Raw genomic sequence first — 20,235 nt, forward strand, 5'->3', positions numbered from 1 at the left:
TACTTGAATATAAATATTGTTTTATATCATATTAATATCCATTCATTATTAACATAATATTCTAATCTATTTTTTTAATTGATCATTATTTTTTTAACTTAATTACATTATGTTTTTTCTATATATACAATGAAATAATCAGTAATTCTTGGAGTTGTTTTCAATTAATATAATGTATTATAAAAATTCTCGCATTTGTTACAATTAAATGCGTGATACTCAAATCCTATGCTTCCAAGCTTTCCAATTTTTTTATTGTATCATTGGACACTCAATTATAATAAATCAATATTGGTAGATATTGTTTGAATTTTAATATTTAAATAAGCTTAAATTTCAGTGGCTATTCGATCTTAAAAATCTCCTAATTTTACAATACTTCCCTTTCAAACATGCAATACTTCGCCATAAACCGAAGAAGTATATCCGAATGATTGTGGTAGAGCTCAAATAATATACAAATACAAAAATCTTTTTTTTTTTAATAAATCCCTTCATTGTATGCTTTATATTTTTAAATTATTAAAATACACTCGTAGGTAAAACTTTTCAATTTTAATTAAAATATAATTTCGGCATAAAAATATTGCGTACCAATGTTTTCGAATTATTTCTTACGACAACCGATGGTTTAGGAACGCTGACCTTTAATATATAGAGTGAAACGGCTTCAATCTTCAGTCGAGGTTCGCCGGCTGCATTCTTTGGTTGTCCACGCTGTGGATCGTCAACGATGAAGTTCGTTCAAGTATCGATTTTGCTTCTTCTCACCTGTTTGATCATAGGCACCCTCGCCAGGTAAACTATACACTCACACATCTGCATCTTTATACATATTTTCACTTAAACGTAAAATATATATTCGCTGCTTTTCTACTTTTAAAACTCGCTGCGTTATAATAATTAAGAGCTTAGATTGCAAAAGCTACTCTTTTATAAACAATATTTTAGCTTAAAGTTTTACAATATATTTTATTATGTTTTTTTTAGAATTATTAAGAAGTAGTAGAGAGACATCTGCATATGATACTTAGATTTTATATGTCGGTTGAAACAGTTTTTATGATAATAGTAGCTTTTGATCCATATGTATCTATGCCTTGGTATAAAATATTAGATCTGAAGTTTTAGTATTTAGTATTACGGTTTGAACATCTTCCTTTAGATGCTGTGTAAATTGTATCAAAACGCAGAGAACGAGAACATTAAAAAATATTTCAATCTGGAATTATATACCAGAATTATATTGATCTTTCAGTGTTTAGCTGCTATCAACATTTACATAAGCAAATGTTTCTGTTATGCATGAATATACCTAAAATAAATATGATTTTTTTTTATATAATTTTAACAGTATTGCAGTTAAGAATTAAGTTTTATTTAGTTTAAATATAAATTTTCTTGGTTTATGTACGATACTTATGGCGATCATCATCAAGTGAGGTTTCTTGTTTTCATCTCAGCAATGTTTGCGAATATATATATATAGATTGAATCGCGGTTATTAAAACACTGTCTTAGGTAAATTAAAAAATCTTAAAAAAACGTTATGTGAAGCGAAACAATTATTTCTAATATTGAAAAAAGTTTCTCGCTGAATTAATACCTTTATATATTTTTTTCATGTGACACTAAGCTTTTTCACATATTAATCAAATATGCCATATTTCTGTTATGCTTAAAAATATTACATTTATTTTTTTATTATAATATAATACGTTAACTAAAAACACTATTAGTATGTCATTGTTTATGCTTTTGATCGTGTTGATGAAAGAAATCAGTGTAAAAATAATAATTGCTTTTATATTGTAAAATGAGGATTATTGATAAATTTAGTGTTTTTGCATATTAAAATTAGTAGTGCTAACTCGAAGCTTTGAAAATAAATGTCATGCCCAATATATTTTTTTTTCTGAAGCCTTTTTGAGTGACTTAATGATCAAATTTCTAGTATTTTATTTCGTTCGTTAATCAGCGATCCTCATATTAAGATTTAAGAGATAGAAAGGCTTGCATATCGCACATGTTCTATCTATTATCTCTCTTGCTAATGTTAATAAAATCTAGACCATGCTCAAGATGATGATCTTACATCTTTAGAGATGCACACAATACATATACATAATTCGAATTAAAAATCACAAATTATATTATATATATGCAATGTATTTTTTTTGTGTGACCGAGTATCACTAGTATAATGTTAAAATTGGACCGATTTTAAGATTTTTGTTGCGCAGTCAAATAAAAATCGACACTTAATTTAATTAAAATAGCTGTTTATTAATACAGTACATATAAAAAATATGTACATTTGCATTGTTTTAAGATCCTACATTACACATCCAATAAAATTTTGCCATTTTCCATTATGATAAGAACAGTTTATTGGTGAAAGGTATTAAATTTGAATTTAATAATTAATCTAGACTAATTATGATTAATCACCTTTCTGTGTAAGTAGGCCGATTTTCAGGCTTAATCCATCCGCGTTAATGTTTGAAAAATCTGCTGGTGATATTAAAGTTAACGTACAAAAAGTATAATTATCTAAAATAAGCTAATAATGTATTTAAATTATTGGAGAAAAAATACTTAATCATTTTTCTTAAATAAATGTAAGAAAGCTCGCAGCGCCACAAGAACGATGGCGGCGAAGGGATGTAACTATTTTTCGCAGCGGTTCTCCAAAATGGCGTCGTTGTTTTTTTTTTAGCCAAAATGGCGCTTTCGTCGCAGGGTCAACGGTTCATTCTATGAAACAAGGTTTATTATCCGAGTTGAGCCGTTATGTTTGCGATATCATTAAGCACTCGAGTGCTAAAGTGGAACGTTTGTGTCATTTTTCGGAAGACGGTTGAATGGCGTCATTTTTTCTCCTTAATTATGCGCCCACAATAGAGTGTCGACCTATACAATTTTTTCTAACACGTATACAATAATTGAACTACTAATGTCGACTGCACGATATGTGCGTTTTTACTGTATTTTGCCGCTTGCGTTTAAATATTATTATTTATTTTATGAATATGTATTTAAAATTATGTTAGATCATACAATAAATATTTATAGTTATATTTTAATAAATTTTGCGCGGTAGATATATGTTGTGCGTTGCTGTGATAAGAGGCAATCCTCCAAAGGATGCTTAACGTTAATTTTTAATTGGTTTCTAGAAGCTAGAAGCTAAATACACAATACTCTTTTATTCTCAATATACACAAAGCTTTAAAAGAATACATTTTTACTGTGTTAATGATTAATATATAATTATAATTGCAATATCTCTCGAATCAATATCGCGATGATTGCGCTAGATCAGTGAACGACACATCTTCCAATTTTTATGCTAATACATTAAAAATTCGTACTGCAATAGTGCATCAGCATTCTATTTGTGAATGCGAGGGAAAAGCGGTTTTCTGCGAATTTGCTTGCACCAATAGGAGAAAGTTACTAATTAAAAATTATATTGTGTTATATTTTTATTATAAATTATTGTTATGTTGTGTAATTTTATAATCAATAAAACAATTACTGTAATATTCTATTGATATTTAAAAAAAAATTATATTAAACAGATATTCAACCTAGAGAGTTATTCCATAACTGCTATCCTGTTTTTGAGTTAAATATGTATATAAATAAACAAAATAAGCAAGAAAGTGATATTTTACACTTTCCTCAACAAATTAAATTAAAAAAGTAAAAATTAATTGCACTTGTAATTTCACATGGTCACCATATTATATTTTCTCTCCAATACGATGAGCGTTCATATCTTGGACGGACTGTACATTCTTGCTTCTCTTGTTAAAGCGGCAATGCTCATTTCAAGTTTTTTTGTCTAATATATATATGTATTATCACAGTAACTGGTTGTTAACTCTTACCGTATCGCTGTGTTAGTTCCAGCGTCTGTGTGTTTTGGATAAAAAGTCGAAGATGTGACGTTCATTGCGCTAGATCGTTCATTGTAACATTTAATAACAGTAGTTTAGTAGTAGTAGTGACTGTAATAATAGTTTATATTTATTAAAATAGATAGCACTGACTTACAGACTTTGATTTAAGTCTGGTGTTTCACTACATTCTAATTGTAATTGTTGATTGAGTTTGCCTATATATAGTTTGATATATATATATTTTTTATGTGATGATTTGGGGGTGTATGACAGCTTATGGATTGATCTCTGTAAAAATATATAAATTGATTGTATTAAACGACTTAATTCCAACGCTTGAAAAGCTCTCTATATTATTAATAATCAAAATCAATTGACCACAGCTGTAAAAAAATTACTAAATAAGTAGTGATGCTTTCGAATTTTGTGAAAGACATGTTTTTTGAGTATTGCGATAACATCCCTCTAAAATATATTAATCATCGAACCAATTTATTATTGTCTTACTTGTAGAATAAGGAAACTTAGAAAAATACAGTTTAACGTCATCGGCAAATAAAAAATCATTTGTACATAAATTAAATAAAATCGGTCCATGATGTGATCTTTGTGGTACTACATCAGTAACTCTAAACTATTTGGATTTAATTTTATTCATTTTTTAAATAACTTTATGTGACACGTTTTCAAATGCTATCTTAAAATCAAGATCTGTTCCAGTTGATTATATATGGATAGTCGATCTTCCACTAAATTAGTACAATTACTTATTTTTCACTCCATTCCAAATATTATAAAAATCATATTTTGTGTACATATACAGATTATTACAAGACATTTTGGTAATCGTTTCGTATATTAAAATAATTTACTAGATTATTCAAAGCTAGGTTTTCAATGTCCTTTCAAGTCCTGTTAGAAAAACGATAACATGATCGGTTGTAATTATGTGATTTCCCTGTGGGTGTGTCATATGACAACAGAGCTTGTCAAAGTCAATTAAGACAGTACAGAGGATGAATACCCGCAGCGCAAAAGCAAGCAATTGATGCAATGAACGATATTATTCGCATCTGAATAAATAAATATTCGCATGATTGCAACATCCGATGCACTTCCCATTATCCAATGGGTAATGCGCAGCACTCTGTGTGAAGATATAAATTTAATTTAAGGCATGATCGAAATTAATTTAATAGATATGACATGATACAGAAACATCTATCCTGTTCTGTCGATGCAGTGGATACCTTCCATTTCGGAATATAAGAAGTACACCGTCTTTCGCAATCTTAACGTCGAATGCAGTGCATCTCATCTGACCCGTATAAATTTATTTTAAAATCATTAAAGAGTGTCACTTTTTCTCAATCCAAAAAAAGCTTATTTAATGCATCACGTTTCCACATATAAGATTGACAACATTTATTTATTTGTCAAGTGATCTATCAAGCGTCTCTTGATCTTTACCAATGTTAGTTATTTACACATTTAATATTATTTTTTATTTCATGAAATAGTCTCTAAAAATGGTATTTATAATGCTATTAATAAATACATATTTTAAAATATGTTCTATTACATATTTTAAATGTATATTACAGTTGTTTATATAATAAAATACTTATTTATATGTTATTTTTTTTTAAATTTTAGTGATGAATTGGAAAAGTCTTCGCCTAAAAATGACTCGATGTTTTTTTCCACCTGGCGTATTGAGATCAGACCCAAAGCAAGCCAAGAGATTGATAGCGATGAAGAGATGTAATTTAAAACCGTAAGTATTTATCATTATGCGTGAATATATCTTATTTTACTTTTTTCAGCGACAAATCCGAGATGAGCATTATAGACCGTTTCTTCGATGAGATAAGGAAAACAAAAAAGAGTTGGTGGGAAAAGTTAGTATCATATTTATCTTTATCTTAGCTTAAACTAACAATATATTATGAATAGAGTATAAGTCAAATATATCTTCAATTGATAAAATGTTGTTTGTACTTTAACTTTTTAACTCTCATTGAGTCGTAAAAATTCGACCTTTATAGTTTTCTTTAACACGTTGCGCTTAAGATAATCAAATATGATTTAAAAACTTCCATAAACTTATTATAAGCAATTCTTGTTTTGGAACAGAAGCTGTGCAAAATAAAACCAATAAAAGAAGCTTTTCCTCTTGCGAGTATAATTATTAGTTATTTAGGTAGACATGGCTTATTTATTGCTTAACGGGTTTTTAAAACCATTTTACTTTTTTTTATAATTATTTGGATTGATTATATCAATCATATGCTAGCAATAAATAAATAACACATAAATTAATCACCATTTCAGAGCTAACGTGTGCGTTGATAAAAAAGAAGTAGAAGAAATTGAAAGCCCAGAAATTATCAGCCAAACAAAATCGAACCTATTAAACATATTTACACCTTGCGTTACTAAAACTTGCTTCAAGCGAAAGAAGCAGTTTATATGCGTTGTAAAGTGAGTTTCTGAATTAATCATTTATTATATCATATTAACTGTTTTTAAAATCAAATTTAGAACTAAAACCAGATCATCGACTACTACTTTAACCATAACCCACCAATGCTGTCATGGGTTCAAGTTGGTACGTAATTCGGAATGCGAAAAGGTAAGCCAATGATATATTTGCGGCAAAAGTAAATTATGATTGTGGTGACAATAATTGCAATATTCACAGCTCGATTTTGAGATGCTGCCATTGGTAGAGACCATACAGAAATTAAATGGCAATACGTTCCTGCAGACCGGCACGGAAATGTATAACGTGTTGGAGAATGGAAATGTAACCGTTTTTCTACCGCCTGATGATATTTCTCAACAGTTATGGGTATGAGATATTATACATATGTACATACATACATGTCATAAAGCGTTGTAATCTTCGCTACATTTAACGATATATCTAGAGAAAGTTCTACTATTTCCTCTGAATGCAATAGAGACATTTGTCGTAGTGTTGTTAGTTAGTATATCATTCATAGCTCTATCTTTACACTTTTAATCATCGCATTAATCTTCATTGGAAAGAGTTGGTCCAAAGCAATGAAATGATTCATAAATTCTCAGTTATTATATTTTGATATCTTAGGCAATAAAACTGTATATTATATAATAACAATAACTAAATCAAAGTGATGCTTTTCCATTATACTTCAATGGTGCTTAATGAAAGTTGTGATATTACTCAAAGAAAGTGTTAAGGTATAATAAATATTATTATAGTTATTAATTAAGAGTATGATATTAATAAATATTATGCTGTTTTTTGTATTAAAAAATAGCTTCTTTTTAGTTGTATCAAATATTTTTGTCAATAGTTTCAGTATTTCATCTTATGATCATTACCGTTGAATTATGGATTAATTAGTATATATTAAAATTATACAGAAGAAAGACTTAATGGTTCATAAAAAATGATCATTTCTCAGAAGGCAAACTTTTGCCACTACAATAAAAAAATCTGAAATGACGTCCCTAATTCTAAACCAGAAATTCTCGGATCATCCCTAAAAAAAAATCAAAATAAATCAAATCTCTCTTGAAAATATTTTTTTAAATTTACTATTTAAGTGAAATTGAATCGGAATATATTTTCATCGGTAGATTTATATTATTTTTATCATTAGAAATATAATTTATTTGCCAGTTGCAACTAAAATTATATGATTTCAACTTATCCAAATACATTTTCACCAGAAGATTTATTTTTCGAAGCAAAAATATAATTTAACTAGTAAAATAATATGCTGCACTAAAATGTCTATGAAGCTTAATTTTACAGTTGCGAAACACACATTTTCTGTTCAAACCCTAACCTAATCTAATGAAAGTTCTAAAACTAATTATACTTTTTTATTAGATCAAGTTCAAAATACAAACTAACTCATCTCTCAGGGGAATATAAGTGAAAGAAGATGTAAAGACAGACGTCTCATCTCGTATATTGTTCCATAGTTTTTCTACACCTTTAGTCGGTAGTAATTCACCGAATTCTGACATGAACGTATTGGTCAAAGTGTATTCAAATCGAATTTTGGTCAATAGGAGGGCGCAAAAAACAATTATCACTTCTCAGAAGGCAAAAATTCACGTCAAAAGCAATAAAATCGAGTCGGCGCCGTCGCAGTGGGAACGCTCGGTAACGAGCGTTCCCACTGCGACGGCGCCGACTCGATTTTATTGCTTTTGACGTGAATTTTTGCCTTCTGAGAAGTGATAATTGTTTTTTGCACTCTCCTATTGGTCAAAATTCGGTTTATATGTTCCTCATTTAATGTGTAATATTATTTAATTTGTAATATGATAGGATGAACGGTAGATTACAGAGCGTTCCAACTGCAACGGCACGATTTTATTGCTTTTGATATGAATTTTTGACTTCTGAGAAGGGATATTGTTTTTTTGCTCTCCTATTCAAAATTCGGTTTAGATGTGTCTTATTCGATTCTCACTTATCGTAAGACGTATTATTATTAAAAAAAATAGAGAACCGAGCTCCCAGAGACACAATATCCAGAATGTATTTTTTCATGAAAAAAAGTTCAAAATTATGGAAATTTACATATAGTTGTTTCGCAGAATAATAAATAAAGATGACCCAAACTAAAGTATTATTAATTTTACAGGCTTTAAAATATATTATCTTATAAAACTAGATTCATACACACATTCATAGTCATCTAATATATATTATATGTCTTGCGTTTGGGAATTTAGAAGTAGATTTAAAATAAAATCATTTCATGTTATTCAAAATAGTGCTATAAAAAATGGTAAATTCACACTTCTGACACAATTTTATAGCTTTTGGCGTGGATTTTTGACTTCTGAGAAGTGATAATTGGTTTTGCGCCCTTCTATTGACCAAAATTGGGTTTATATGTTCCTCATTTAATTTGTAATATTATTATAAGAGTCGTAATATTAACGTTGGATTACTGAGAGTACTCACTGCGACACTCCTGACACGATTTTATTGCTTTTGACGTGGATTTTTGACTTCTGAAAAGGGATAATTGTTTTTTGCGCTCTCCTATTGGTCAAAATTCGGTTTCGATATGCTTTACTCGATTTTCAATTATTGTGAATCGTAATATTGTTATAAAAATAATCTAAGCTCCACTGCAATGGCACGATTTTATTGCTTTTGACGTGGATTTTAACAGAAACGCCCCATTGAATCTGCGCAGTCATTTAATGAAATACTATGAATTTTAATAAAATGATAATAATAAAAAAAAATACCATTGAATTGCCAACCTTTGTTTCCTACCCTGGAAAAAGCTGAAATTACGTTTCTAGCTTCTATTAATGTCTATTAATGTCTAATTCGTATTATACAACTTTTATATATTATATTTTTTTTCTTTCTTACTAAATATTCATTTATGTGTTTCTTTTATATATTTAAAAAAATAACCACGATGGTCTTTATTTAATTTAAAGAAATACAGAGTGTTTGGTACAATATTAGTAAAATGTGTCTTTAAATTATTTCGATACTGTTATTATTATTATTTATGTTAATTACAGAAAAATCGTGCTGATTTAAGCGATCTGACAATGAATGATATATTTTTGAGTCACATTACTAGCGGCTATAAAGAAATGCTCCAACCGGAAATGTTGAATAGGTTTGTATTTAAAAAAAATAGATTTATAGGATAATTTTTTTTCTTAAAAACAATTTTCTCTTTCAGTCTTTTTGACGATTCTATAATGAAAGTCAAGGTTATTGTACTTCGTAATGATGAAAATGTTTACCTAGTGAACTGTGCGAAAGTTATAAAATCTGATAATTTCGCAACTAATGGTGTTGTTCACACAATAGATAGACAATTGGTAAAGCAGTTTTTTAATTATAGTTATACATATATATGTTAACTCTAATTTTTTTGTTCAAAGGTTCCTGTCACAAAAACAATAATGTCGATAGTTAAGAGCAGAAAGAATTTGTCGTCACTGAAAGATAGTAAGGTTTTTGATATACTTTGATTTGAACTATTTCTATAATGCTTTTTAATTGTAGTTTTGGAAATCGCCGGTTTGTCTGAAGTTCTCGACAATGAAGAATCGTGGACTTTGATGGCTCCTACAAACGAAGCTTTTGAAAAATTAGAGAAAACTCACCCTCGTCTAATGTTGATGCTAACAAGAGGAAACAACTGCGCTCTAAGTATATAGTTCTAGATTATAAAAAGAGAGCCAATCAATTTATCAACATCTATTTTATCTATTACTAATACAATACATATTTTCAGACGTTTTGAAACATCATATAATCGGACATGATCTATGTACCCAACAAATTACTTTAGGAGCAAATGTTGTACAAAATACAATGGGAGAATTTATTAGATTGGGCGAGAATGCTACATCTAAACAATCTGTAAGTATTATTGTAATAAATAAAAACATAAACTTGTTAATGAATTGAAGATATGTTTTGAAAAACTGCGATTCAAAGAGTTCGTTGTCTAAATTTTTGAGACATACAGCCATTTTTAAATTCAAGTGCAGATTTTCCTTTTGAGTTGAAATTAATACTGATTTTTATTAAATTTATTTTAGACCTTTCATGAAAATAATATTTTGCATCGTCATCGACTATACTTTATTTGCGTTAACACAGTCAGTTCGAGAGCTATCCATTCCATAATTGATTAAGTGATATTCACATTAATTTATTTATCAAATGTGATATTTCGCAAATTGAATATAATTTTTTATCGTGTCTAGAATTAAGTTATAATTATCAAGATAGATTAACTAAAGTCTTAATAGCTAGCTAATCAAACTATTTTCTTTTCAGGGTGAAGATAATTTTAGCTACTACTTGAATGAAGGTGTTGAAATATTAGAAAGCGACGTGGTAGCTACTAATGGTGTCGTGCATATTATTGATGAAGTTATCATCCCTGAATCGGGTGAATATAATGAATTAAATTTGTATTTGTTAGGCTTTGCTAATTTTTTATTGCATTTTCAGTTACGTCAATCTCAACTATGCTTTTGAAGCACAACCTCACTATGTTTCATCAGCTACTGAAAACAACCAATTTGCTTTACAAGTTGGATCAATTCGACAACCTCACTATAATGGCTCCTACGAACATGGCCATAAAACGTTATTTTTTGGATCACAAAGACAAATATAATCTACAAAATTTCGTTGAAGGAAATAAAGGCAAATTAATTGATTTTTATTTTATTTTTATTTTTTAAATATATAACTTTTTTTTTATTTGACAGAAGACAATGAAAATGCTAGTGAATTTAATCCAATAATATTTCATCATATCATCGATGGAGCAGAATCGAGTGTAGATTTTCAGAACAACGAGATAAAACAATCGATTGGTACTCAAACACATTCAAGAATTAATTTGTACTCAACGGTAATTATTAATTTATATATAAACATCTATTAATATTATTTTTATTAGGTAAAAATGTCGTTCATCTATATTTTATTGAGTCAAAATATAATTTTCTTAAAAAATATAATTGTTTAATTCCATTAGCATAAAATGCCAGAGGATTTGTTTCACAATATTCCATTCATCAAACTTATGCATATCATATCCAATTTATGCTCCAATGATCTTTTTTGTTATATGTTTAATAATAAATTTCAATGTTATTTTCTTTACAGATGCCAATGTTTCCTCATATTTACAATCGTGCCACAATAGACTGTGCAAAATTGATCAAATTTGATATACAACAATGTGGAAACATCGTGCACGTGATTGACAAAATTTTAGTTCCATACACAGGAACAATGTTGGACAAAGTAAAAAACACTCCGGAACTTAGCACGCTGTACGGAGTGAGTAAAATAAATTAGCATTGTATATGCTTCAATACATGTACTTATTTATGTATCATAAACCTAACTTTAGATTCCAAACTAATTTTAAAAAATAGAATAGAAGTTGCGTACAATTTTTGAATGATCATAGATAGTATTATTTGCACATATTATTTAATATCACTAGTCGAAAAATAACTATAATTTGTCATTAGATTACTTAGACTTTAATCAATTAATAATCAGCATTAATGTCCTAGATATCGTCTGGATAAATTACTAAAAAACTAGCTTTGTTAAGGTAGATTTATAAACACAGCTTTTATAAAGCGTATTCTCTCTCATATGTATTACATTTATTTCTGCAATTAAAATATTACATATATAACAAAATATTAAGAATGTATCGATGTATCGATATTATAGATAAATCTGTTACACGTTCTTGGGTTATGGTTGTTATTATATTGATTTTCAAGAATCTTCTCACACCTAAAGTCACCGATACAGGTAGTATTAGATACTTTATATTAATACTAAAAAAATATATACATACATAAAGTTCAATAAATCTTAAATAGAGGTACATTTTTATATAAAATATTGTTAGGTCCAGCTTCAAATATTTTAATGCTTTTGGATAATAATTGATTTAATTACAGATGATCTATTTCATAAAAAAAATGTTTCTTTGCTTTTCGAATATTCTATATAATATATTTAAGTAAATGTTTTGCATCATTTTACTATAAAACAACAGTATCATTTTTATGTTCATTCTTAGTTGAATGCCACTTATTGTATTTACTATTGACATAACACTGTTCTTATAAATACTAGATTATTCAATAATGGAATGACTTATGCTCATATTCCTCATACACTTACTGTTAGATCATATTTTATCAATCGTACTTTATATTAACATCAAATAACATATATTATGTTCATAATATTTGTTTGATTTTAAATTTGCTAAGAACGAAGGCATGAGTTTTCCATGTGTAATGGTACTAAAAATTACAAAATATTTATGCATGAACAATGCAATTTCTTAGCTAAAAATATTAATAATTGTTACTAATGCTATTAACTGCATTACTTTGCATTTCATTTGACTAGAATCAAAGCGCACATTGAACAACTGTTAATCCACACAGTACTCCTCCTCTAGCAATTTAAAATTACGTCCCATTGGAGTCAAAGCGCTACATTACTGACTGCGACATGATCTTAGCAACTTTTGGTCTATATAGTTGAAATTATTATTAAACGTCTGCTTGTTTTTTATGCAATGAAAATTTCATAATGTAATTGATATTCAATTGTTTTATTATTAATTTATTTTTTAATATTTATTGCACATCAAATCATCTAATAAACTGTCTTGAACATGTTTTTGATGATTACAACGTTTTAATAAAACATATTTTTGAACTCTTAGTCGAAGGAAAGTTTTTCTCGGTTTTCTAAGATTTGAAAAAAATGATTCAGTACAACAGTGTTTTAGCTTATAACGTTCCTTTCAGTCATTAATTCTCTGATTAATGTCGATAATTAGAATCGGAACTACTCTTTTATTGTATAATACAGATCTTATTAGACCTTTGTCTTTGTTCAATATGTAATATTATTTACTTTCGCCTTCGAGAAAGAACATTGGTCATGTTCTTATTAATAGCGAGTCGATTAGTAGTGGTCCTGGATTAATATATTTTAATATTAAAAACTTCTCAATAGTAATTAGTATATATACATAATCAAATCATTGCCCTATTTTTTCTGCAATGTTATGTTTCTTTATATACACATAAACATTTTGAATACTAGTAGAAACTTTGTGCTCTGCAATTTATATCGTATTTGAAAGATTGGAAATAGTGATTAATATATAATTATAATTCCAATAGATCATCACGATTAGGTTTATTTACATTTTTATAATCTCACGTATGAATATCGCGATGTCACATAGTGTCAGATCTTATATACTCTTGATTCGAAACATATGTATCAAATCACAGATGTTCATGTTGGTTGGCCAATTGCATCGCTTGCATATTCGATCCATGAAACGAATAAGCGAAACGCATTGTTTATTGCATCCATAAAATGGTTGTTTTTATGATCATTGCGAGCTGTTAAAGAACATGCTAATAAGTTGTCTGTTCAAAATTTGTCTGTTTTGTCTAAACGCGTTGCTATTTCCCTTTCATAAGTATGAAATTAACGATTTAATGGCCTTAGCGTTCATCATCACACAAACGGATAGTTAAATGTCTGTTATTTGATTTAAAATTATTACGGAGAAGCGCATTGAAAATTATTGCATGTAAATACAGCGTGCACAAATTTGTGCGTTTCGTCATTTCAACTTCATATAAAAAAAAGACTAGTTAAACTGTGTATTTACAGAAAAACATTTATTTAGCGCTGTAATCACAGATGCTACTAATATCAAATTAATTAAAATATTTTAAAGAAGCTCAAAACTCAGGAAAAAAAATGTTTTATGTCAGTGTTTAGATACACAAACACATATTATCTATTACCATCAAATTTAGAATCGCGTAGTTTTAAAATAAATATATTTTTAGTTTTAACACTTTACGGTCAATGTACGTGGTGACTTTCGCACGGCATCTAACCGTGCAACTTTGCCATTTTGTAACATTCTAATAGATTGTTTTCGACAGATAAACGCGTATTTTTTTATTTTTGGATTTTGTTCGTATGCAAGATAAAGAGGAACGGTCCGAGCATAACTCCCTGAGGAACCCCAGCTATGAGAACCCCAGAATGTTCATTATTTAGTGAAACAACATAGTCCGGGTTTTTGTTTTTGTATAGTTTATGAATCAAATCACCTTGCCATACTTGTCGAAAGCTTTTTCTATATCTAACATTAAAAGTCCTGTACTTTTTTTCATATTAAAATTAGCGCATATGTGCTTCGTTGAACTATTAAGATGATTTTCGCGGAAACCAAACTTTTCGTTAATAATTTTATTCCCCAAAGATTATTTTAAACGCATAAGTATTATCTTTTCAAATATTTTACTAAATAATAATTATTATCCTTATCGGTTTTTTTTATTGGATGAATTTTAACGGTTGAGAAATACCCAAAAATAGGCAGTCGTTAAAAATGTTCGTTAAGTTATATATTCAAATTTTGAGAAGGTGTTTAATCAACGTGTTATTTCAAGTTTTTAATAACATATAAAATTTTCTGTGAGCAAATTTTGCGAATTAAATCCGTGTCTACCGCTGATGCCTCAATTTTTTTATCGATCTATTTACATCGGTGTTTAAAATTTTTAGTAAGATTGTACGATACAGAAAAAGCGCATATTAAAGTTTTTAATTGCGGAGTTTTTTACCCTATAATTATGAATATTTTTACGCGTCGATACTGATGATAGTTGTTAAATAATTAATATCATCGTCGATAGTATTAGTGTCTGTTGAGGCATAGTTCTATTGCCCAAGACTTGACAATACTCTTGAAACCTTTCCAATCATCATTATTATAATCAAAGACAATTTCCTCATCCTCCAATGTAAAAAAACACAGGAAGGTGTTCCAAGGACAGAGCCTTGCATGTCTGATATCTGAGCATTGTCCTTAACCAACGCAGAATCTAAAATCGATGACGTCATGCGGTTCGTTAGATTGCTGATTTTGGAAGGTTTAAAATTGTATGGTTCAAGTAGTTGAAATGTGTCATCCCAGATTGATTCACATCGGAACAATTCCAATGCACGTGTCTGGCGTTGAGATCTCATATCATGGGAAACTATACCATGCGACAATTATTATCTTATTTTTATGCTTAATTTGCATCTCGGCGGTTTCTAAGTTAGTTGTGTAAATATTTGTAAATAAATCAAAATGTTGTTTGATTTATTTACAAATATTGCGATTCCTCCACCTGATCTTGGTGCATGGTTTATGAGTTCTAGTCACTTCTGGAAGCTTTTAGAACCGGTTTTAGTTCTAGGTAGCCGACATCTTTTGGCGGTGGATATTCATGCAGTTGCCATTCTGTCAACAATGATGTCAATGTCTAATTTGAATGGTCATGCGAATATCGCCGCGTAAATCGACCTTAAAGTGTTAAAAATACGTAAATTGTTGTAAATGCCACAGAGTTAAAAATTTGTTATTTGTATATTAAACAACATTATTTTATCAACATTTTACTATAAAAATACGTATATTTGTTAATTCTAAACTCAAATTTATTTTCCATTTTTATATACCGCGATCCAAAATTTGACGTTAAAACATCAGCTAAGTAATAAAAAGTTGGGTTGTTTTAAGAATAATAAGTTCAGGTACTAATGTTCAACTAGACATTGCTTTCATATGCACGATATTTTTTTTATTTAATTCGCAAAACTGATGAAAGAACATCTCTTAGCTAGACGATGAGATTAATATTCGCACTACGCCTATCACTTCTTTTAAATTTAGTTGACCCCCCATCACCTATGAACTTTTGCTTTATTTTATCTGTTTCTGAAGTTAAGCGTTTACTCAAAGTCCGCAATTGGACAATGCAGTTATCGTATCTAATTAATGATAATACTCGTTATAACTGGTATTTGCCAATTATTTCTGCAAATATTTCTGCAGTTGCTGTAAACATGTTGTTTTCAGGACTGCGCTGTTCTCATTAATGTTATCTTCTCTTCGACCTCTGGACAGCAAACTTTATATAACTCAAAAACAAGTCAGGCACTATGCACTGATCACGTTTAATGCATGTGCAAAAAACAAAGATTCAATGAAACTTTAATAAGCTTCTAAATAGATCTTGAGAATTTTGCGATTTTCATTTTTGATAAAATACATTTTTAACTGTATTTCTAGAGAGCTTTCGATATTATTTATTCAGTTTTAGCAATATAACTTTTTTTAACTCTTTATCTTAAATTTTAGCTATTCATAAATAATCTGTTTATCATTTCTTTTTTGATTTGAGTTTTAAAAATAGTTCATTTTAATATAAAGCACAGTACTTATTTCACTATTATTATTTTTTTAATTTCTAGAGAAAAAAATGGATCACGTGTTTCATAAAATAATAAATTGCATTGACGATCTACTTTTAATATAAAAATATGTCTGTGTTAACATATAATTAAACGTATTTTTCAACATGCAACATATAACGATTGTTTTTATTTGAAAGAACGCACGAAACATGTCCTAGTAAATATAATAACTAATTTTCTACAATTACTAATGGAATCAAATAGGATATAATTTTACTTAAACATTTCTTCTAAATATTCTTCAACAATCAGCTTCTGAATGGCAACAGATAAATCGTTCAATTCAACCTCTAGATGCCTTTTATATTTAACCTTTCACATAAGAGTAAATATTTTTAATATCGGAAAAATGTCCTAACAAGGTGAAAGAAAAAACGACTGAAATTCGCACGTATGTAAGAGATACGAACTTAATTTTTAAGGTTAAAAGATAATACTTTCTATCGCTCATTTTTTTCAAAGTCATTCAATTCGTTGAAAGTTATCTTACAAAAAATATGAATGTGAAAAGTCTGTTTTTTTTTTGCTTTTGTAGGTTTAGCTATGATTTAAGTTTGCTTCCTATTTTTATAAAATTAAATATATGTTATTTTTATCTGCATAAGTCATTGAACATACTAGCAAAAATTGTATCTATACATGTTGATAGTTGCATCCATCTGAAATTTTCATAAAAAATACAATTCTTTGAGACATTTTCAAAATAAATGATACAACATTAACTATATATACATTTACGATCATTAGTCTATATTTTAATTATTAAAATATATTCAAGTACAACATTGACACAATTTTGAGGGTAAAGCTTTGTTCTATTATTTAAGAAATTCTGCTTTAAAAAAATCTTATTTAATTTATTTTAATATAAAATTTGACATATATTATTTTTATATTGTAACTGACATAAATACAGATAGTTTGATGATCAAAAATATAAATTATCTATTTGCATTTTATGTTTTACTTATATTATAATTAAACTAAACTTTAGTTTAAATTATGATAATACTAACTATTTAAAATAGTAGATTATAATAATGGTTAATGGTACTAAATTTTTTTTTTTTATAATTGGGTTGTATACATATTTTTTTATATCTTAAGATCATAGATCATTTCAAATCAATAACGAAATAGTGATTACTATAATACATATAGTACCCTTAGCAATGTAACAGAAAAAGTCGATTTGTCTTTCTTAATTAAGATGTTATTGTTCAAGACAATATTTTATATCAATTTATTTATTAGGGGGTATGTTTATAAAAAAATAATTATAAAGAACCATAGGACTATAAAGAATTGATAAATAAGCTTTTCTCTTGAACAAATAATTGTTATTCTGTGATTAGTTGTGAAATTGTCATTATGAAAATTTTCATTAGACGTAGTTAAAATAAAAAAAAAATCTGAATCCAATGCTTAAGAATATATTTTCTTAAATACATTATTTTTATGAGATCTGTGATATTTTGGATGCTTATTGTATTGGAAATTTTATATTGCATCATTGAATGTTTTAACATTTTATATTTAGCATGTTTAACTTTAATTTATTAAGCTTTAATAATAAATATGCTACACTACCCATTAAAAACTTATTATATTTTTATGTACAGGTGCTATTGATATAAGATCTAATTTTTATGTGTAACTTAAAAATCAATTAGTTATTTTATATATTTTTAGAACATACTATATTTATTTTTGTAATGTCTTCATGATTTTACTTATATTTACAAAAAAGTATTTTTTTTTCACTGAAAACTCAATATTCATATTCTTTAAATCATATCTTATTTTTTTACATAGTCAACGAGCATCATATTTATTCAATGGACAAGGCTTTCGTTTAATATTATTTAAATAATATTTTGGAGGAATTGAATGATTTGCATTTGCAAATAAAATTATTTCGCATTTAAATACACCTTTCAGCTTTTACCTGGAACCAAAGTAGAGGAAATTTTAAAATCCGGCGAGAACATTACATTTGTAGCGCCGACAAATAAGGCATTCTCTAAAATAAAAGACGCTGATTATGAATTACTAAAATTGGACAAGGAACAAATCGATCGCCTGCTTAAACAACACGTTCTAGAAGGTATTGTTTAATTAGTTATTTAACATACGTTGAAAACATACTAATTAAAAATATTTATAGGAGTTACGTGCACTTCTGGATTGACTGATCTTCCTTGGCCTTTCGATGAAAAACTCAAGTCTTTAAGTGGAAAAACGCTATCCATGGGCATTAACATGATCGGCGGTTCTACTCTGACTTCTACTGATCACATGGCTAGGAACGGAGTAATTCATCACACGGATACGGTAAGCCGTTAATGTTATACTATATTATATTTTTATGTTCCAAAGATGGCCAAACTAAATATGTTAGAATGAAAAAGCTTTGTTCAATCTTCATTCGCATTCACAGTCGCTATGTAATTAGTTTTATAAATCATATTATTTTTCTGCGATAAACGAAATGCGCAATTGCCATATAAGGGGTTTCAAACTACGGTCCACCGATTGGACCAAAATAACTTACTTAAAAACTCATTGTATGAAATAAAATTTAAACATACAATACTTGAGTATTAACTGAAAAGAAAATTGCTAAAAAATATTTTGATGACAATTGAACTGTTAATATTAATACTTTTTCATGAAAACTTTCTGTTAATCATTGTCCAGAGTTTATTATAATGGACCTAAATTTCCGGTATATCTAATCGATTTGTCATTGGTTATAAAGACGCGGTTTTATAATAAGGAAATTATAGAACTGCACCCAATGATGTATTGAAGGGCAAATGTATACAAAGTTATTAATTGAATTGATGAACTCGGACCCTGTAAAAGTATTTATAAACTTTATAGTAGTTTGGATGAAACGCGAGTTTTGCCACAAATAGTATTTATACGATATTCTTTTTCTGCAAAATTTATAAATTAAATACACAGAAAAAACACAATTTGTGCTATTATGAAGATACGCGTTTCTTAGATTGGGTTGAATGGGTTGCTTACTTGCGCTTTTAAAATTCGTTTCGGTATGAGTTTATTCCAAGTCGGAAACGAAGTGGAAGTTCTAATAGAAAACATAACTTCAAAGTCAAACGTACCTTTCATAACGCAATATGCGATGCTTAAGGGTGGAAACAGACTATTTGTTACTGTATACGGTGATTGAAAAATCGTTAAAATTATTAGCGTCACAATTGCATTACACAACTGGTACATATTTTACCCCATTGTAACGCATTAGGCTTTTAAAATTACGTTTCAATGGAGTCATAATTGTTTTTGCGCTCACCTATTGACTAAAATTCGGTTTGAAAAAACTTTTTAAAACAAGTGCAGACTAACTATGGAACAATATGTGAGATGTGACGTCTCTGTATTTTTTCTTGCACT

General features: G+C 28.3%; 1 protein-coding gene across 1 annotated transcript; it reads left to right on the forward strand.

Annotated features, from left to right (window-relative positions):
* The first annotated feature begins 633 nt into the window (after positions 1-633).
* mfas (midline fasciclin) lies at positions 634-19,259 on the forward strand. Its single transcript, XM_088187501.1, has 17 exons — positions 634-798; positions 5,565-5,672; positions 5,735-5,809; positions 6,243-6,392; positions 6,453-6,543; positions 6,613-6,762; positions 9,468-9,568; positions 9,635-9,776; positions 9,840-9,906; positions 9,964-10,110; positions 10,196-10,323; positions 10,747-10,861; positions 10,924-11,121; positions 11,187-11,332; positions 11,590-11,766; positions 18,754-18,919; positions 18,980-19,259. The coding sequence occupies exons 1-17, from the start codon at positions 734-736 to the stop codon at positions 19,156-19,158; spliced, it is 2,205 nt and encodes a 734-aa protein (XP_088043627.1). The 5' UTR covers positions 634-733; the 3' UTR covers positions 19,159-19,259.
* Positions 19,260-20,235: the final 976 nt, after the last annotated feature.

Source organism: Plectrocnemia conspersa, unplaced genomic scaffold, assembly GCF_051122295.1.
Source record: "Plectrocnemia conspersa isolate PC_06_02 unplaced genomic scaffold, ASM5112229v1 ptg000006l, whole genome shotgun sequence".
Classification (NCBI taxonomy): Eukaryota; Metazoa; Arthropoda; class Insecta; order Trichoptera; family Polycentropodidae; genus Plectrocnemia; species Plectrocnemia conspersa.